General features: G+C 39.4%; 2 protein-coding genes across 2 annotated transcripts in view; one reads left to right on the forward strand and one right to left on the reverse strand.

Moving 5' to 3' along the window:
- The window catches only part of LOC133540880 (mitochondrial adenyl nucleotide antiporter SLC25A24-like), an 87,508-nt gene extending 69,388 nt beyond the window's left edge, over positions 1–18,120 (forward strand). Inside the window, exons 12-13 of the transcript XR_009803749.1 lie at positions 691–880; positions 17,949–18,120. The gene's annotated coding sequence lies outside the window, so the exon portion shown is untranslated. The remainder of the gene's footprint in view (positions 1–690; positions 881–17,948) is intronic.
- Positions 197–16,674, reverse strand: tm4sf4 (transmembrane 4 L six family member 4). The gene is made up of 5 exons (XM_061883896.1): positions 16,387–16,674; positions 4,152–4,241; positions 3,846–3,988; positions 701–887; positions 197–629 (listed from the first exon to the last, which is right to left on the reverse strand). Exons 1-5 carry the CDS (start codon positions 16,555–16,557, stop codon positions 612–614), a joined length of 609 nt encoding a protein of 202 aa, XP_061739880.1. The 5' UTR covers positions 16,558–16,674; the 3' UTR covers positions 197–611.
- Positions 18,121–21,427: the final 3,307 nt, after the last annotated feature.

Genomic DNA, 21,427 nt, shown 5'->3' on the forward strand with positions numbered 1-21,427 from the left:
TATATTTATATAAGTTCCGCTGTACATTCAAATAAAAATAGAACTATAAAAAACCATATATAAATATATTAAAACTAACATAGCCTTTATTTTTTATTTTTTATTAACCTTTTTTTTTTATTAGTTTTTTAAACATTGAATATGAATCATTGATTAGTTGCTATGAAATATTGTATGTTTTAAACACCAACCCAAATAAGACGCACGATATTTTATTGAAGGTTATTGCAGGTACATTGACAAAATGTTGCGTGCGCAGACACACAAATAAATCAATACCAAAGTCACCCACTAGAGGGCAGTCATGACACATATTTCCCAGTAAGAGTGAACTGCACTGTATTGTCATTCTGCTTCTAGTCTGAATAGTTCATCCTTTTAAGTTCATTTTTGCAAGTATTTTTTTAAATAATAAAACTGAAAGCAAATCAACAACAAATACTACAATATTCAACCATCTGTGCTTGTACATAACAAAGACGTCCATACATTTAAACAGGTTCAACTACACTGTAATTAACCAGCTCCTTATACCAAATTAAAACCTCTGCTACTGTCTAGAAGCAACAATAAATGCAGAAGAAACTGGTCTTTTCAGCCAGGAGTCACGTTCACACAGCTCCGTCGCTCTGAAAGAGGAAGAGGGTTAAACTTCTCAAGAGGGGAAAAACACCGACTATTTCTCTGCAGGCACACTGACCCCTCCACAACACCCGCAGCAGTCCCCGCACAGAGCTCCCAGCAGGCCGTTCACCACCTGCACGCCACACAGCGCCATCTGGATCAGACCCATGACCAGCAGCACCGAGAACAGGGAGAGGTTCCAGGACACCACACCCACTGGCTCCTCACACCTGGACCACAGCGCTGAGTTGCTCAGGTAGTCACTGGGGAGGGAAAAGGATTACCTCCCAAAATCAGCATTAAATACTATGTTGCCAAAAGTATTTGTCCACCCATCCAAATGATGAGAGTCAGGTGTCCTAATCACTTGGCCCGCTGTATCAAATCAAGCACTTAGGCATGGAACCTGTTTCTACAAAGAATGGGCCGCTCTCAGTGATTTCCAGCGTGAAGTGAAGTGAATTCGATTTATATAGCGCTTTTCTCAAGTGACTCAAAGCGCTTTTACATAGTGACACCCAATATCTAAGTTACATTTAAACCAGTGTGGGTGGCACTGAGAGCAGGTGGGTAAAGTAACTAGGATGGCACAAGTGGGAATCGAACCTGCAACCCTCAAGTTGCTGGCACGGCCACTCTACCAACCGAGCTATGCCACCTGTGCAACAAATCCAGTCGTGAAATTCCCTCGCTCCTAAATATTCCACGGTCAGCTTTATTATAAGAAAATGGACACTTTTGGGAACAACAGCAACTCAGCCACCAAGTGGTTGGCCACGTAAACTGACAGAGAGGAGTCAGTGGCTGCTGAAGTGCATAGTGCAAAGTGGTCGGTTACTACAGAGCTCCAAACTTCATGTGACCTTCCAATTAGCCCACGTACAGTACGCAGAGAGCTTCATGGAATGGGTTTCCATGGCCGGGCAGCTGCATCTAAGCCATACATCACCAAGTCCAATGCAAAGCGTGGGAGGCAGTGGTGTAAAGCAGGTCAACACTGGACTCTAGAGCAGTGGAGACGCCTTCTCTGGACTGATGAATCACGCTTTTCCATCTGGCAATCTGATGGACCAGTCTGGGTTTGGAGGTTGCCAGGAGAACGCTACATTTCAGACTGCTTTGTGCCGAGTGTGAAATTTGGTGGAGGAGGAATTATGGTGTGGGGTTGTTTTTCAAGGAGTTGGACTAGGCTCCTTAGTTCCAGTGAAAGGAACTTTGAATGCTATCCATCCATCTTTTTCCGCTTAGCTGAGGCCGGGTCGCGGGGGCAGCAGCCTAAGCAAGACATAGTCTTCCCAACATGTCCTGGGTCTTCCCCGTGGCCTCCTACCTGTCATACGTGCCCTAAACACCTCTCTAGGGAGGCGTTCGGGTGGCATCCTGACCAGATGCCCGAACCACCTCATCTGGCTCCTCTCCATGTGGAGGAGCAGCGGCTTTTCTTTGAGTTCCTCCTGGATGGCAGAGCTTCTCACCCTATCTCTAAGGGAGAGACCCACCACCCTGATTGTACCCGTGATCTTGTCCTTTCGGCCATAACCCAAAGCTCATGACCATAGGTGAGGATGGGAACGTAGATTGACCGGTAAATTGAGAGCTTTGCCTACCGGCTCAGCTCCTTCTTCACCACAACGGATCGATACAGCGTCCGCATTACTGAAGACGCCGCCTGTCGATCTCACCATCCACTCTTGCCTCACTCGTGAACAAGACTCCTAGGTACTTGAACTCCTCCACTTGGGGCAAGATCTCCTCCCCAACCCGGAGATGGTACTCCACCATTGAATGCAACAGGACACCAAAACATTTTGAACAATTCCATGCTCCCAACCTTGTGGGAACAGTTTGAAGTGGGCCCCTTCCTCTTCCAACATGACTGTGCACCAGTACACATAGCAAACTCCACAAAGACATGGATGAAAGAGTCCATTGTGGATGAACTTGACTGGCCTGCACAGAGTCCTGACCTGAACCCAATAGAACACCTTTGGGATGAATTAGAACCAAGACTAAGAGCCAGGTCTTCTCCACCAACATCAATGCGCTTTGGGAAGAATGTTGGAAAAATCCCTATAAACACACTTTGCAACCTTGTGGACAGCCTTCCCAGAAGAGTTGAAGCTGTAATAGCTGCAAAAGGTGGACCCACGTCATATTGAACCCTATGGGTTAGGACTGGGTTGGCGTATGTCAAGTCAAGGCAGGTGGCCAAATACTTTTGGCAATATAGTGGCACTCATTGCATCGTTCAATATAAATTCACATACAATATTGCTATAACTGAACATACAGTTGTGCATATAAGATTACATACCCTGGGAGAATTTATGATTTCTTGGCCAACCTTCAGAGAATAAAAATGATAAAAACTAAAAAAAAAGGAAAAAATGGGCTGCATGGTCAAGTGGCCAAAAAGTAAAATTTTGGTCTCATCATTCCAAATGATTTTGTTCCAGAAATTTTGAGGCTTGTCTCTGTGCTGTTTGGCGTAATGGAAGCTGGATACTTTGTGACATTCGCAAAGAAATGGCTTTCTTCTGGCGACTTGACCATGCAGCCCATTTTTCTTCAATCGCATCCTTATTGAACATTTTGAAACAGCCACGCGGCAATTTTTCAAACAGCTCTGTATTTCAGCTGAAGTTGTTTGTGTATATTTCTTTGCATCTGGATCTGTGGCTGAAATCTTTGCTGGTCTACCTGAATCCCTCCTTTTCCACTTCTTAATCAGCGTTTCAACACTGATGATTGGCATTCTCAATTCCTCGGGTGTCTTTTTATACCCTTTTCTGTTTTATGCACATCAATTACCTTGTCTCGCAGATCCTTTGAGTATTCTTTTGCCTTCCCCATGACTCAGAAACCGGAAACATTTGTGCAGCACTGGATGAAAGATGCCACGGTCTGTCAGAAGCCCAGAAACTCACTGACCTTTTATACACAGCCACTAATTCCAAACAAACAGGTCACAGGTGAGGATTGGAACCTTGATTAGCCGTAGATCAGGGTCATTTGGGTACTTTCTTTTGTCATTTGGATTTAAAAAGAGTAAACACAGTTGTTTACCAATAAATAGCTTCTCACAACCATTAAGCGAGAGTGGAAGACAGGTTTTTTTTGTGTGTTATCGTTCATATTCTCTGAAGAATGGTCAATAAATCCTACAATCTCCCAGGATATGTCATTAATGAGCACGACTGAATGTAAGAGACATTTTATACCCATCAGAGAAGGGGTAGGTCCACATGCTTGTGTTGGTAACTACAAGACATTGCGGTCCACGGTTTATGGCCACGCCCGAGACTACGACTGAGTAACCAGCTCCTATGACACCAATAGCTGCAAACAGAATGGAACTCAGCATCTGCAAGGACGAGAAGAGAAAAAGGGACGCTTAATTGAGTTGTTTCTTTGCTTCAAAGTCAACCATCTCTGGAAAACATTTATCCACGTGTTGATCAGCGACAACAATCATCAGGTCATCGCCCTCCTCCTTTGTGTAAATATTTACATTTTATTGACCTCACCGCAAATCTCCTGCCACAGCTTTCGTTACCACAGCAACCGCAGCAGTCATTGTTCTTCAGACCCAGGAAGACCAAGGCCGGGAAGATCATCTGCCGTCCACATGCACAAAAATAACAGGGGGGTGAACTTGGTGTCATTTAACAAGCACCGTATTTCGTCCAATTGCCACCGGGGCGATAATTAATTTAAAACCTCTTTTCACTCCGGCACTTACCAAAGGCATGCAGTAAAAATTTGAGTGTGATGTAAGCTTGGACCTTAAATCCTACTGAATAGCTCTGAATCTTCTTCCCTTTTATGCGATTTCAAATGGCCGGTATTGAAATCAGCCTCCTCTATTTTGAAAATGATGACAGGGGAAGTGTCACTCGTGACGTGACGAGTTTGACCCGGCGGTAATTCAAGGAAATACGGTAGTGGCCAGGAAAGTAGAAATCAAAATGTGGGAATTGTGCAACTTGGAAAAAAAGTCCCATTGATTTCGGTGGAAACTTCCTTGAGATTTGGGAATTTTGGGAAAAGCAGGATTTAAAGAAAAAATGATTCGGAGCATGAATGTCCTGAATGAGCTGAATTGGTTGTTGTTGGAATTCTTTAAATCGGGCAAGATATGTGGAAGTAGTAAAGGGAATTTGGGGAAAATCTGGAATTTTTTTGAACTTGGAAAAAAGGTAGTTTGAATATTCCAGAATGGTGGAATGTGTGAAAGGTGGAATAGGTTGAAAAATGTGGGAATTGTGTAACTTGGAAAAATGTCCCATTCATTTCAATGGGAACTTCTTGGAAATTCTGGAATTTTGGGAAAGGTGGGATTTTTTGGGAAATGATTAAGAGCATGAATGTCCTGAATGAGCTGAATTGGTTGGTGTTGGAATTGTTTAAATTGGGCAATAAATGTTGAAGTAGTAAAGGGAATTTTGGGAAAATCGGGAATTTTTTTGAACTTTGGAAAAATGGTCAATTGAATATCCGGAATAGTGGAATGTGTTGAAAGTGAAATAGTTTGAATAGGCTGAAAAATGTGGGAATTTTGCAACTTGGAAAAAGGTCCCATTCATTTCAATGGGAACTTCCTGGAAATTTGGGAAAAGTGGGATTTTTTGGGAAATGATTAAGAGCATGAATGTCCTGAATGAGCTGAATTGGTTGGTGTTGGAATTCTTTAAATCGGGCAAAAAATGTTGAAGTAGTAAAGGGAATTATGGCAAAATCTGGAATTTTCTTTGAACTTGGAAAAATGTTAGTTTGAATATCCAGAATGGTGGAATGTGTCAAAAGTGGAATAGTTTGAATAGGTTGAAAAATGTGGGAATTGTGCAACTTGGAAAAATGTCCCATTCATTTCAATGGGAACTTCCTGGAAATTTGGGAAAAGTAGGATTTTTTGAAAATGAAAAGAGCATGAATGTCCTGAATGAACTGAATTGGTTGGTGTTGGAATTGTTTAAATCGGGCAAGAAATTTTGAAGTAGTAAATGGTATGAGGGAATTTCAGGAAAATCTGGAATTTTTTGGAACTTGGAAAAAGGGTAGTTTGAATTTCCAGAACAGTGGAATGTGTCAAAGGTGGAATGGTTTAAATAGGTTGAAAAATGTAGGAATTGTGCAACTTGGAAATAATTCTTATTCATTTCAAGGGGAACTTCCTGGAAATTTGGGGATTTGGGGAAAAGCGGGATTTAAAAAAAATATATATATTAGGAGCATGAATGTCCTGAATGAGCTGAATTGGTTGGTGTTGGAATTGTTTAAATCGGGCAAGAAATGTGGAAGTAGTAAAGGGAATTTCAGGAAAATATGGAATTTTTTTGAACTAGGAAAAAAGGTAGTTTGAATTTCCAGAATAGTGGAATGTGTCAAAGGTGGAATGGTTTGAATAGGTTTAAAAATGTGGGAAATGTGCAACTTGGAAAAAGGTCACATTCATTTCAATGGGAACTTCCTGGAAATTTGGGAAAAGTAGGATTTTTTGGGAAATGATTATTAGCATGAATGTCCTGAATGAGCTGAATTGGTTGGTGTTGGAATTGTTTAAATCATGCAAGAAATGTTGAAGTAGTAAAGGGAATTTGGGCAAAATCTGGAATTTTTTTGAACTTGGGAAAAATGGTCAATTGAATTTCCAGAATGGTGGAATCTGTCAGAATGGTTTGAACAGGTTGAAAAATGTAGGAATTGTGTAACTTGGAAATATGTCCCATTCATTTCAATGGGAACTTCCTGGAAATTTGGGAAAAGTGGGATTTTTTTGAAAATGATTAAGAGCATGAATGTCCTGAATGAGCTGAATTGGTTGGTGTTGGAATTGTTGAAATCGGGCAAGAAATGTGGAAGTAGTAAAGGGAATTTGGGGAAAATCTGGAATTTTTTTTAACTTGGAAAAAGGGTAGTTTGAATTTTCAGAATAGTGAAATGTGTCAAAGGTGGAATGGTTGAAATAGGTTGAAAAATGTGGGAATTGTGCAACTTGGAAAAAATTCTTATTCATTTCAATGGGAACTTCCTGGAAATTTGGGAAAAGCGGGATTTATTTGAAAATCATTAAGAGCATGAATGTCCTGAATTAACTGAATTGGTTGGTGGTGGAATTGTTTGAATCGGGCAAGAAATGTGGAAGTAGTAAAGGAAATTTGGGCAAAATCTGGAATTTTCTTTGAACTTGGAAAAAGGGCAGTTTGAATATCCAGAATGGTGGAATCTGTCAAAATGGTTTGAACAGGTTGCAAAATGTAGGAATTGTGCAACTTGGAAAAAGGTCCCATTCATTTCAATGGGAACTTTCTGGAAATTTGGGGATTTTGGGAAAAGATGATTAGGAGCATGAATGTCCTGAATGAGCTGAATTGGTTGGTGTTGGAATTGTTGAAATCGGGCAAGAAATGTGGAAGTAGTAAAGGGAATTTGGGGAAAATCTGGAATTTTTTTTAACTTGGAAAAAGGTTAGTTTGAATTTTCAGAATAGTGAAATGTGTCAAAGGTGGAATGGTTGAAATAGGTTGAAAAATGTGGGAATTGTGCAACTTGGAAAAAATTCTTATTCATTTCAATGGGAAGTTCCTGGAAATTTGGGAAAAGCGGGATTTATTTGAAAATCATTAAGAGCATGAATGTCCTGAATTAACTGAATTGGTTGGTGGTGGAATTGTTTGAATCGGGCAAGAAATGTGGAAGTAGTAAAGGAAATTTGGGCAAAATCTGGAATTTTCTTTGAACTTGGAAAAAGGGCAGTTTGAATATCCAGAATGGTGGAATCTGTCAAAATGGTTTGAACAGGTTGCAAAATGTAGGAATTGTGCAACTTGGAAAAAGGTCCCATTCATTTCAATGGGAACTTTCTGGAAATTTGGGGATTTTGGGAAAAGATGATTAGGAGCATGAATGTCCTGAATGAGCTGAATTGGTTGGTGTTGGAATTGTTGAAATCGGGCAAGAAATGTGGAAGTAGTAAAGGGAATTTGGGGAAAATCTGGAATTTTTTTTAACTTGGAAAAAGGTTAGTTTGAATTTTCAGAATAGTGAAATGTGTCAAAGGTGGAATGGTTGAAATAGGTTGAAAAATGTGGGAATTGTGCAACTTGGAAAAAATTCTTATTCATTTCAATGGGAAGTTCCTGGAAATTTGGGAAAAGCGGGATTTATTTGAAAATCATTAAGAGCATGAATGTCCTGAATTAACTGAATTGGTTGGTGGTGGAATTGTTTGAATCGGGCAAGAAATGTGGAAGTAGTAAAGGAAATTTGGGCAAAATCTGGAATTTTCTTTGAACTTGGAAAAAGGGCAGTTTGAATATCCAGAATGGTGGAATCTGTCAAAATGGTTTGAACAGGTTGCAAAATGTAGGAATTGTGCAACTTGGAAAAATGTCCCATTCATTTCAATGGGAACTTTCTGGAAATTTGGGGATTTTGGGAAAAGATGATTAGGAGCATGAATGTCCTGAATGAGCTGAATTGGTTGGTGTTGGAATTGTTTAAATCATGCAAGAAATGTTGAAGTAGTAAAGGGAATTTTGGGAAAATTGGGAATTCTTTTTAACTTGGAAAAAGGTTAGTTTGAATTTTCAGAATAGTGGAATGTGTCAAAGTTGGAATAGTTTGAATAGGTTGAAAAATGTGAGAATTGTGCAACTTGGGAAAAAGGTCACATTCATTTCAATGGGAACTTCCTGGAAATTTGGGAAAGGTGGGGTTTTTTGGGAAATGATCAAGAGCATGAATGTCCTGAATGAGCTGAGTTGGTTGGTGTTGGAATTGTTTTAATCGGGCAAGAAATGTTGAAGTAGTAAATGGTATGAGGGAATTTCAGGAAAATCTGGAATTTTTTTGAACTTGGAAAAAGGGTAGTTTGAATTTCCAGAGTGGTGGAATGTGTCAAAGGTGGAATGGTTTGAAAAACGTGGGAATTGTGGAAGTTTGAAAAATGGCCAATTGATTTTAAATAAGGAAAATGCAAAAAAAAAAAATAGAAAAAAGGAATATTGGAAATCCGGGAATTTCGTTGTTGAATTGTTGAAGTAGAGCAGCCATTTTATGAACAGGCTGAATATTTTGAAGTTGGAACGATTTGAGTCGGATGAAAAATGTGGAAGTTATAGAACTTTGAAGAATGTCCCAATGGGAATTTCAGAAAAAAATGGGGAATTTCGGGAAAAGTGCAAATTTTTGGGAAAATATTAAAAAAAACAACTTAAATGGCCTGAATGAGTTGGAATAGTTGGTGTTGTCATTTTTCAAATTGGAGGAAAAATGGTGAAGTAGTAACATGTTGAATTGAAAAATAGCATTAAAGAATTCCTGGAATTTCAGGAAAACCGGGAATTTTTTGTCCTGAGTAAGAGGAATGTTTTGACGGTAGGACGGTTGAAATACGCTGAAAAATATGGAAGGAGTAGTTGCCAGAAAAGAGATTTGAAATACACCTTTTGAAAAAGCAGGAATTCTGGGAAATCCTGGAATTTTTGTTAAACTTGGAAATAGAGTAGTTTGAATTTCCAGAGTGGTGGAATGTGTCAAAGTTGGAATGGTTTGAAGAATGTGGAAATTGTGAAAGTGTGAAAAATGGCCAATTGATTTTAAATGGGGAAAATGCAAAAAAAAAAGAAGGAATTATGGGAAATCCGGGAATTTTTTTGTTGAATTGTTGAAGTAGAGCAGCCATTTTCTGAACAGGCTGAATATTTTGAAGTTAGAACGATTTGCATCAGAGGAAAAATGTGGAAGTTGTAGAACTTTGAAGAATGTCCCAATGGGAATTTCAGAAAAAAATTGGGGAATTTCGGGAAAAGCGGGAATTTTTTGGGAAAATAGTAAAAAAAAACAACTTAAGTGGTCTGAATGAGTTGAAATGGTTGGTGTTGACATTTTTCAAATTGGAGGAGAAATATTACGGAATTCCTGGAATTTCAGGAAAACCGGGAATTTTTACAGTTCAAAAAACTACTTACTTTTTTGTCCTGATTAAGACAAATGTTTTGACGGTAAAACGCTTGAAATGTATTGGAAAAACGTGGAAGGAGTAGTCGTCAGAATAAAAGGTTTGAAATATGCCTTTTGAGAAAGCAGGAATTCTGGAAAATCCTGGAAATTTTTTGAACTTGGAAAAAGAGTAGTTTGAATTTCCAGAGTGGTGGAATGTGTCAAAGGTGGAATGGTTTGAAGAATGTGGAAATTGGGGAAGTTTGAAAAATGGTCAAATCATTTTGAATGGGGAAAAAGCAAAAAAAAAAGGAATTATGGGAAATCCAGGAATTTCGTTGTTGAATTGTTGAAGTAGAGCAGCCATTTTCTGAACAGGCTGAATATTTTGAAGTTGGAACGATTTGAATCGGATGAAAAATGTGGAAGTTGTAGAACTTTGAAGAATGTCCCAATGGGAATTTCAGAAAAAATTGGGGAATTTCGGGAAAAGTGGGAATTTTTTGGGAAAATAGTAAAAAAATCCTTAAATGGTCCGAATGAGTTGAAATGGTTGGTGTTGACATTTTTCAAATCAGAGGCGAAATGTTGAAGTAGTAACATGTTGAATTGAGAAATGGTATTACGGAATTCCTGGAATTTCAGGAAAACCGGGTATTTTTACAGCTCAAAAAACAACTTTTTTTTTTGTCCTGAGGAAGAGGAATGTTTTGATGGTAGGAAGGTTGAAATGTGTCAAAAAATATGGAAGGAGTAGTCGTCAGGAAAAAAGGTTTGAAATACGTCTTTGGAAAATCAGGAATTCTGGAAAATCCTGGAATTTTTTGGAACTTGGAAAAAGAGTAGTTTGAATTTCCAGAGTGGTGGAATGTGTCAAAGGTGGAATGGTTTGAAAAATGTGGGAATTGTGGAAGTTTGAAAAATTGTCAATTCATTTGGAATGGGGGAAAAAGCAAAAAAAAAAGGAATTATGGGAAATCCGGGAATTTCGTTGTTGAATTGTTGAAGTAGAGCAGCCATTTTCTGAACAGGCGGAATATTTTGAAGTTAGAACGATTTGCATCAGATGAAAAATGTGGAAGTTGTAGAACTTTGAAGAATGTCCCAATGGGAATTTCAGAAAAAATTGGGGACTTTCAAGAAAAGCAGGAATTTTTGGGAAAATAGTAAAAAAAAAAAAAAACTTAAGTAGTCTGAATGAGTTGAAATGGTTGGTGTTGACATTTTTCAAATTGGAGGAGAAATATTACGGAATTCCTGGAATTTCAGGAAAACCGGGAATTTTTACAGTTCAAAAAACTACTTACTTTTTTGTCCTGATTAAGACAAATGTTTTGACGGTAAAACGCTTGAAATGTATTGGAAAAACGTGGAAGGAGTAGTCGTCAGAATAAAAGGTTTGAAATATGCCTTTTGAGAAAGCAGGAATTCTGGAAAATCCTGGAAATTTTTTGAACTTGGAAAAAGAGTAGTTTGAATTTCCAGAGTGGTGGAATGTGTCAAAGGTGGAATGGTTTGAAGAATGTGGAAATTGGGGAAGTTTGAAAAATGGTCAAATCATTTTGAATGGGGAAAAAGCAAAAAAAAAAGGAATTATGGGAAATCCAGGAATTTCGTTGTTGAATTGTTGAAGTAGAGCAGCCATTTTCTGAACAGGCTGAATATTTTGAAGTTGGAACGATTTGAATCGGATGAAAAATGTGGAAGTTGTAGAACTTTGAAGAATGTCCCAATGGGAATTTCAGAAAAAATTGGGGAATTTCGGGAAAAGTGGGAATTTTTTGGGAAAATAGTAAAAAAATCCTTAAATGGTCCGAATGAGTTGAAATGGTTGGTGTTGACATTTTTCAAATCAGAGGCGAAATGTTGAAGTAGTAACATGTTGAATTGAGAAATGGTATTACGGAATTCCTGGAATTTCAGGAAAACCGGGTATTTTTACAGCTCAAAAAACAACTTTTTTTTTTGTCCTGAGGAAGAGGAATGTTTTGATGGTAGGAAGGTTGAAATGTGTCAAAAAATATGGAAGGAGTAGTCGTCAGGAAAAAAGGTTTGAAATACGTCTTTGGAAAATCAGGAATTCTGGAAAATCCTGGAATTTTTTGGAACTTGGAAAAAGAGTAGTTTGAATTTCCAGAGTGGTGGAATGTGTCAAAGGTGGAATGGTTTGAAAAATGTGGGAATTGTGGAAGTTTGAAAAATTGTCAATTCATTTGGAATGGGGGAAAAAGCAAAAAAAAAAGGAATTATGGGAAATCCGGGAATTTCGTTGTTGAATTGTTGAAGTAGAGCAGCCATTTTCTGAACAGGCGGAATATTTTGAAGTTAGAACGATTTGCATCAGATGAAAAATGTGGAAGTTGTAGAACTTTGAAGAATGTCCCAATGGGAATTTCAGAAAAAATTGGGGACTTTCAAGAAAAGCAGGAATTTTTGGGAAAATAGTAAAAAAAAAAAAAAACTTAAGTAGTCTGAATGAGTTGAAATGGTTGGTGTTGACATTTTTCAAATTGGAGGAGAAATATTACGGAATTCCTGGAATTTCAGGAAAACCGGGAATTTTTACAGTTCAAAAAACTACTTACTTTTTTGTCCTGATTAAGACAAATGTTTTGACGGTAAAACGCTTGAAATGTATTGGAAAAACGTGGAAGGAGTAGTCGTCAGAATAAAAGGTTTGAAATATGCCTTTTGAGAAAGCAGGAATTCTGGAAAATCCTGGAATTTTTTTGAACTTGGAAAAAGAGTAGTTTGAATTTCCAGAGTGGTGGAATGTGTCAAAGGTGGAATGGTTTGAAGAATGTGGAAATTGGGGAAGTTTGAAAAATGGTCAAATCATTTTGAATGGGGAAAAAGCAAAAAAAAAAGGAATTATGGGAAATCCGGGAATTTCGTTGTTGAATTGTTGAAGTAGAGCAGCCATTTTCTGAACAGGCGGAATATTTTGAAGTTAGAACGATTTGCATCAGATGAAAAATGTGGAAGTTGTAGAACTTTGAAGAATGTCCCAATGGGAATTTCAGAAAAAAATGGGGAATTTCGGGAAAAGCGGGAATTTTTTTGGAAAATAGTAAAACAAAAAACCTTAAATGGTCCGAATAAGTTGAAATGGTTGGTGTTGACATTTTTCAAATCGGAGGAAAAATGTTGAAGTAGTAACATGTTGAATTGAGAAATGGTATTACGGAATTCCTGGAATTTCAGGAAAACCGGGAATTTTTACAGCTAAAAAAAAAGTAATTTTTTTGTCCTGATTGAGTGAATTGTTTTGATGGTAGGACGGTTAAAATGCGCTGAAAAATATGAAAGGAGTAGTCGTCAGAAAAAAAGGTTTGAAATACGCCTTTGGAAAAGCAGGAATTCTGGAAAATTCTGGAATTTTTTTTTACTTGGAAAAAGAGTAGTTTGAATTTCCAGAGCGGTGGAATGTGTCAAAGGTGGAATGGTTTGAAGAATGTGGAAATTGGGGAAGTTTGAAAAATGGTCAAATCATTTTGAATAGGGAAAAAGCAAAAAAAAAAAGGAATTATGGGAAATCCGGGAATTTTTTGTTGAATTGTTGAAGTAGAGCAGCCATTTTCTGAACAGGCTGAATATTTTGAAGTTGGAACGATTTGAATCGGATGAAAAATGTGGAAGTTGTAGAACTTTGAAGAATGTCCCAATGGGAATTTCAGAAAAAATTGGGGAATTTCGGGAAAAGTGGGAATTTTTTGGGAAAATAGTAAAAAAAATCCTTAAATGGTCCGAATGAGTTGAAATGGTTGGTGTTGACATTTTTCAAATCAGAGGCGAAATGTTGAAGTAGTAACATGTTGAATTGAGAAATGGTATTACGGAATTCCTGGAATTTCAGGAAAACCGGGAATTTTTACAGCTAAAAAAAAAGTACTTTTTTTGTCCTGATTGAGTGATTTGTTTTGATGGTAGGACGGTTAAAATGCGCTGAAAAATATGAAAGGAGTAGTCGTCAGAAAAAAAGGTTTGAAATAAGCCTTTTGGAAAAGCAGGAATTCTGGAAAATCCTGGAATTTTTTTGAACTTGGAAAAAGAGTAGTTTGAATTTCCAGAGTGGTGGAATGTGTCAAAGGTGGAATGGTTTGAAGAATGTGGAAATTGGGGAAGTTTGAAAAATGGTCAAATCATTTTGAATATGGAAAAAGCAAAAAAAAAAAAAAAAAGGAATTACGGGAAATCCGGGAATTTTGTTTTCAGAATTGTTGAAGTAGAGCAGAACAGTAGAATTGTGGCCAAACAGTTCCATTTTTATTTCATCCGACATCACATGGACAAAGATAAGACCTTCTGGTCAGATGAAACAAAACTTGAGCTGTTTGGCCACAATACCCAGCAATGTGTTTGGAGGAGAAAAGGTGACGCCTTTAATCCCAGGAACACCATGCCTACCGTCAAGCATGGTGGTGGTAGTATTATGCTCTGGGCCTGTTTTGCTGCCAATGGAACAATGACTTCCAAATTCTTCAGGACAAGCTAAAATCATCAGCCCCGAGGTTGGGTCTTGGGCACAGTTGGGTGTTCCAACAGGATAATGACCCCAAACACACGTCAAAAGTGGTAAAGGAATGGCTAAATCAGGCTACAATTAAAGTTTATGAATGAAGGAAGAATTAATTCCCAGGCAAAACGGCACAGGGTCCATCTTCTGGTGGTGGTTTGGCTTCAAGCGGGAAGATGTTGAACAGACAACCGTAGGAATGGCTTGAATGAAGGTTTTAGAATGACCTTCCCAAAGTCCTGACTTAAACGTGTGGACAATGCTGAAGAAACAAGTCCATGTCAGAAAACCAACACATTTAGCTGAACTGCACTAACTTTGTCAAGAGGAGTGGTCAAAAATTCAAGCCAAAAGTAGTAAAACTTCAGTTTCCAATCATTTCTACAACTAATATTTTTGTGATGTAGTGATTGGAGCACATACTTGTTACTCACAAAAAAAAAACATTCATGAAGTTTGCTTCTTTTATGAATTTATTATGGCTCTACTGAAAATGTGAGCAAATCTGCTAAGTCAAAAGTCAAAAATAGCTTGACCGATGATACACTGTGGACTACCTTGAGCTTGGAATGCGGGAGTAGCAATACTCCTTTTCCTATCTCTTTCTGTCTCCAGCTGAGGAAAATAATAGACATGTGTATTCACTCTGAAGGGTGGAGGCTATTGGTGTATTGAAAAAGACAACACTTCTGCAGGGTTTTCAGATCAACTAGGCGATGCGAATTGAATGTGTTGTTTTTTTTAGGTTGGTCTCTCCAAAGCTTTGGAATAAATTGCAAAATACCTATTCTGTTCTGGGTTATCATCCAAAATCAGCGTATGTGTCATCAAAAGAACTTGGGATTGACCAGCAACTTAAATTCCCTCGGAGGAACATCTGGTCTGAACGCAACAAGCTTCTGCTTACATTTTTGACCACTCCTCTTGACAAAATCGGTGCGGTTCAGCTTTTTTCTACATGGACTTGTTTTTTCAGCATTGTCCACACGTTTAAGTCAGGACTTTGGGAAGGCCTTTCCAAAACTTTCATTGTAGCCTGATTTAGCCATTCCTTTACCACTTTTACGGTCATTGTCCTGTTGGAACACCCAACCGCGCCCAAGACCCAACCTCTGGGCTCATGGTTTTAGCTTGAAGAATTTCAAGGTAATTCTCCTTTTTCTTTGTCCCATTTACTCTCTGTAAAGCACCAGTTCCATTGGCAGCAAAACAGGCCCAGAGCATAATACTACCACCACCATGCTTGACGGTAGGTGTGGTGTTCCTGGGATTAAAGGCCTCACCTTTTCTCCTCCAAACATATTGCTGGGTATTGTGGCCAAACAGCTACATTTTTGTTTCATCTGACCACAGAACTTTCCTCCAGAAGGTCTTACCTTTTGTCCATGTGATCAGCAGCAAACTTTAGACGAGCCCTAAGGTGTGGCTTCTGGACCCACGGAGGTTGGGTCTTGGGCGCAGTCGGGTGTTCCAACAGGACAATGACCCCAAACACACCTCAAAAGTGGTAAAGGAATGGCTAAATCAGGCTAGAAGGAAGGTTTTAGAATGGCCTTCCCAAAGTCCTGTTCTTAAATGTGAGGACATTTAAGTCTCACCTTAAAACTCATCTGTATACTCTAGCCTTTAAATAGACCTCCTTTTTAGACCAGTTGATCTGCCGTGTTTTCTTTTTTCTCCAATGTCCCCCCCTCCCTTGTGGAGGGGGTCCGGTCCGATGACCATGGATGAAGTACTGGCTGTCCAGAGTCGAGACCCAGGATGGAGCGCTCGTCGGCACCCAGGATGGACCGCTCGCCTGTTTATCGGTTGGGGACATCTCTACGCTGCTGATCCGCCTCCGCTTGAGATGGTTTCCTGTGGACGGGACTCTCGCTGCTGTCTTGGACCCGCTTTGAACTGAACTCTCGCGGCTGTATTGGAGCCACAGTATCATGTTAGACCCGCTCGGCATCCATTGCTTTCGGTCCCCTAGAGGAGGGAGGTTGCCCACTTCTGAGGTCCTCTCCAAGGTTTCTCATGGGTGTGAGTTTTCCTTACCCTTTTGTGGGTTCTTCCGAGGATGTTGTAGTCGTAATGATTTGTGCAGTCCTTTGAGACATTTGTGATTTGGGGCTATATAAATAAACATTGATAGATTGATTGACAATGCTGAAGAAACAAGTCCATGTCAGAAAACCAACACATTTAGCTGAACTGCAGCAATTTTGTGGTCAAAAATTCAAGCAGACACTTGTGGATGACTACCAAAGGCGCCTTATTGCAGTGAAACTTGCCAAGGTTCATCGGGTCGACAGACTTACCAACACCCCCGAGCCCAGAATCCCTCCAAAATACCAGACTTCCTCGGAGATGAATTGACTGTCCAGAGTCTTGCCGCCGGGGAAGAAGAGCAGGATGTTGCACAGCACGCACACCACGGACAGCGGCATCAAACTGATCCCCAGACACTTGGCGAAGCCCCCGGAGCACATGGCGATGTTCGGGAACGTCAACTTCTGCGACGGAAGACGCTGGCGGGAAAACAAGGAGGACGATCACGCAGCGTCAAGTTCCCTACGGCGAGTTAGTCCGCCTCACCTGTGTCTAAGGATTGGGCCTTTATAGCCCCGCCCCCCTTGCACCTTCTGAGTGATGTCACTGTCATACTTTTACAGCCGGGCACTGTAATAAAGACACACACACACGTATGCAAACAGCGGGCTGAGAGGTGGTGTACCAGTGTGTACTTAGGCAAGATACCACGGTTAATGTTCTACCATTTGTTCTGTGCACAATAGGGAAGAAAGACGGTCCATCGTGGTCGATTTGAAGCCACCGCCGGCTGAGGGACTCACCCCCAAATCCTTCCATTACCCTGAATTTTGCTTACTACCTTGTGAATATTAATGATCTAGTCCGGGGGTAAGCCACCCGCCGTCCAAGTGGCTCGGAGATGTGTGAAATGGAAACAAAAATGAAGAATGGTAAATGGGTTATATTTTTATAGCCGTTTGACACCATTTCCACATTCACCCATTGATGGTGGGAGATGCCATGCAAGGCCCTAACCAACATCAGGAGCAAGGGTGACATCAGTCAATCAATCCAAGAGTCAAGAGTCCAGTCCATAGTGGATCTAACATAATAGTGAGAGTCCAGTCCATAGTGGATCTAACATAATAGTGAGAGTCCAGTCCATAGTGGATTTAACATCATAGTGAGAGTTCAGTCCATAGTGGATCTAACATAATAGTGTGGGAGTCCAGTCCATAGGGGATCTAACATAATAGTGTGGGAGTCCAGTCCATAGTGGATCTAACATAATAGTGTGGGAGTCCAGTCCATAGTGGATCTAACATAATAGTGTGAGAGTCCAGTCCATAGTGGATCTAACATAATAGTGTGAGAGTCCAGTCCATAGTGGGTCTAACATAATAGTGAGAGTCCAGTCCATAGTGGATCTAACATGATAGTGTGAGAGTCCAGTCCATAGTGGATCTAACATAATAGTGTGAAAGTCCAGTCCATAGTGGATCTAACATAATAGTGAGAGTCTAGTCCATAGTGGATCTAACATAATAGTGAGAGTCCAGTCCATAGTGGATCCAACATAATAGTGAGAGTCCAGTCCATAGTGGATCTAACATAATAGTGAGAGTCCAGTCCATAGTCCAAAGCGGCGAGAATAACAGCTGGCATGTTTGTGATGAATCTTTAAATCCCAGAAAGCACGTACACACTGTAAAAAGTTTCAAAGAAAAGAAAAAAGAACCCTTTTCTCTTTCATGTTTGGAAATATCAAATCAATGACTCATACTTCCTGCTTCCTGTGAGGTCATCAGCATGTGTTTCCTCTTCCTGTTTCCCTTCGCCGTCCTCACAGGAGGAGGTCCTCAGTGGAGCGCTGGAAGTGGCTGAGGAGGGGCTTCCTGTTGCTGCAGTGACCGCTCACCTCTGGGCACACTTCTTCTGGACTCAGGGACGGACCTGCTGGTCCACACTCATCCTCCCAAACATGGACAAGTACTCAGAAACCACTTCCTGGACCAAACTCTTAAGGTAAATCCAAAAGTAAAAAATAACAGTTAGCTAGCATCCCCGTTTTTTTTTTGCATCGTCACTTTTAAGTCCACAGCACATCATTCTAAAAATACCAATATATATATATATATATTTTTAAACATTTAAAAGTGTATTAAAAGAGCAAATAGGTGAAATGTAACGAGAAAAAGTTGCATTGTTGACTTTAATAAAACCATTTTTTAAATAATTTCTCAAAAAATGATAATGGATAAAAATCAATGTTGCTATAAATTATTGATTGATTTAAGGACAAAAAGGACATAAATACAACAAACATAAAAACATGAAAAATATGAAAATTAGGAAAAAAAAATGTCCATAGTAATTATATAAAAATACTAATTATCCTATTGATTGTTATTCGAAATATACTTAACCCATCACAATATATTATCTGAAGCTGACATAGAGATTTAAGTGTGACGCTCGGGGGGCATAGCGATGCCGGCTTTGTTCTTCCAAGGATGCGTCGGGCAAGAACACAGTGTAAGGTAAGAAATAAAATTATATTTCTATATATATATTTTTTTATATTTTTTATATAGCGCTTTTCTCTAGTGACTCAAAGCGCTTTACATAGTGAAACCCAATATCTAAGTTACATTTACACCAGTGTGGGTGGCACTGGGAGCAGGTGGGTAAAGTGTCTTACCCAAGGACACAACGGCAGTGGCTAGGATGGCAGAAGCGGGAATCGAACCTGCAACCCTCAAGTTGCTGACACGGCCACTCTACCAACCGAGCTATAACGGATTTATTTAACTAATAAAAGGCTAAGAACAAAAATACTAGTGCTAGGCAGAAAAGGCAAACAAAAGGCGCTAGCATGGAAACTAGGGAAACAAACAGATACACCAACACTTGGCACAAAGGCACAAAAAGGGAAAACAAAACAACTAGCATGAGAGCTAGAAATAAATGACGCGTAGCGTGAAAGCTAGCGAGTAATAGCATGGAAAACAGTCGTCACTTGTTGCATGAGAGCAAATTAGGAACCGAGGACGAGATAACAAAAGGGGCAGGCTTAAATAATGGGGCAGGTGAAAACTAATGAGTAACCATGGCAACAGACTAAACAAGGAACTAAGGCAAACATTGGCAGACTATAATACAAAAATGGAACAAAACACAACAAATATGGAATGATCCGAGCAGCAGATCATGACATTAAGTGTTGACTGAAAAATAAAAACATATATAAAAAGCATGACCTTTTTATGAGTGGGACACTTTTGGATCCCGATGGATTTTAGTGGATTTTAATAACTGTCTTTGCTGAAAAAAATAAAAATAAATTCAAATATATTTTTCTATGAATTATTGACCTATTTAAGGAACCAATTACTTCACATTAAATATTTCACTTTGAAAATCTTTTTGGGAAAAATATTGTGTATTTTGTATTTTGCCTCCAAAAATGGGGTTTTGACAAAAAGCTGGTAAAACGTCAAACAAATAATGAAGTAGAATTAGCGATTCAAGGGTTTTATGAAAAAAATAATATGTGACTTATTTTGAACCTTGTTTAAGACTGAAACCCTTCTGGGTCCTTGAGACCTGACTTAAGGGAGCCCCAACAATTTAAAAACAAAAAGTGTATATTGTATTGGTTTTGAAAATGAAAAAATATCAACTTGGCCCCTGCGTGCTTTGATTTTTCAGTGTGCGGCCCTCAGTGGAAAAAGTTTGGACACCCCTGGTTTATATAGATGACAATGTTTGCAACTTTAGACCTTCTGGAGGAAAGTTCTGTGGTCAGATGAAACAAAAATCAAGCTGTTTGGCCACAATACCCAGCAATATGTTTGGAGGAGAAAAGGTGAGTCCTTTAATCCCAGGAACACCACACCTACCGTCAAGCATGGTGGTGGTAGTATTATGCTTTGGGCCTGTTTTGCTGCCAATGGAACTGGTGCTTTACAGAGAGTAAATGGGACAATGAAAAAGGACCTCCAAATTCTTCAGGACAAGCTAAAACCATCAGGTTGGGTCTTGGGCGCAGTTGAGTGTTCCAACAGGACAATGACCCCTAACACACGTCAAAAGTGGTAAAGGAATGGCTAAATTAGGCTAGAATTAAAGTTTAGGAATGAAGGAAGATTTAATTCCCATAAAAAAAACCATTGTCCGGCGGTTGTTTGGCTTCAAGCGGGAAGATGTTGAACAGACAACCGTAATATGTCAAGTATGCGGCAAAAGCGTTGCTACAAAAAGTAGCAGCACTGCTCATTGCTAGCATCATTTGAAAAGTGACCCGCTAGCCCAGGGGTGTCAAACTCAAATACAGAGTGGGCCAAAATTTTAAACGGAACAAAGCCGCGGGCCAAGGTTGAACAAATTAACCTTTTAATAGGGACCCAAACAAGTTTGCAGTAAATATTGAACAAGCAAGGCTTATATAACTTTAGTGACATGCAGAATCCAGTTTCAAATAATAATAATAATAATTAAAACAATATCAATGGCATATCAAATAAAATTTAAATAAAAATGTAATGCCTTTTTTTCTATTTGCAATCTTCTGAGGTAAATATCACATTTTTTTCCACAGGCTAATAATACATTTGAAAATAAAATAACAATAACAAATGAACCAAACATTCAAGCCTTGGAGTAGCAAGAGAAAATGCATGAATAAAACGTTAATTATTGCTCAGTTTGCTGGAAGTTTCCCGGAAGAGTTAGTGCTGCAAGGGTTTCTGAGTGTTTGTTCTGTTGTGTTACGGTGCGGATGTTCACATGAAATGTGTTTGTCATTCTTGTTTGGTGTGGGTTCACAGTGTGGCGCATATTTGTAACAGTGCTAAAGTTGTTTATACGGCCACCCTCAGTGTGACCTGTATGGCTGTTGACCAAGTATGCCTTGCATTCACTTGTGTGTGTGTGTGTGTGTGTGTGTGTGTGTAAAAGCCACAAATATTATGTGACACGCTGTTAGTATGGAGGAAAAGCGGACGTGACGACAGGTTGTAGAGAACACTAAAGGCGGTGCCTTAAATGCACGCCCCCAATATAGTTGTCCAGGTGGAAATCGGTAGAAATTCGGGAGTCTACCGGGAAAATTAGGAGGGTTGGCAAGTATGAGTATTAGCGGTGAATGCGGTGTTACAGCGGCACCGACACCAGCTGTAATGCTAAATTGATATTGCCTCAAGGGCCAAATTAAATTACACGGCGGGCCAGAGTTTGACACCCATGCACTAGAGAGTGAAGAGTGCTTGAAACTCTACATGTCAACATTGTCGGCCCGTGACACACCCGCAAAATGCCGAAGCAACC

The sequence above is a fragment of the Nerophis ophidion genome, linkage group LG22 (assembly GCF_033978795.1).
Source record: "Nerophis ophidion isolate RoL-2023_Sa linkage group LG22, RoL_Noph_v1.0, whole genome shotgun sequence".
NCBI lineage: Eukaryota > Metazoa > Chordata > Actinopteri > Syngnathiformes > Syngnathidae > Nerophis > Nerophis ophidion.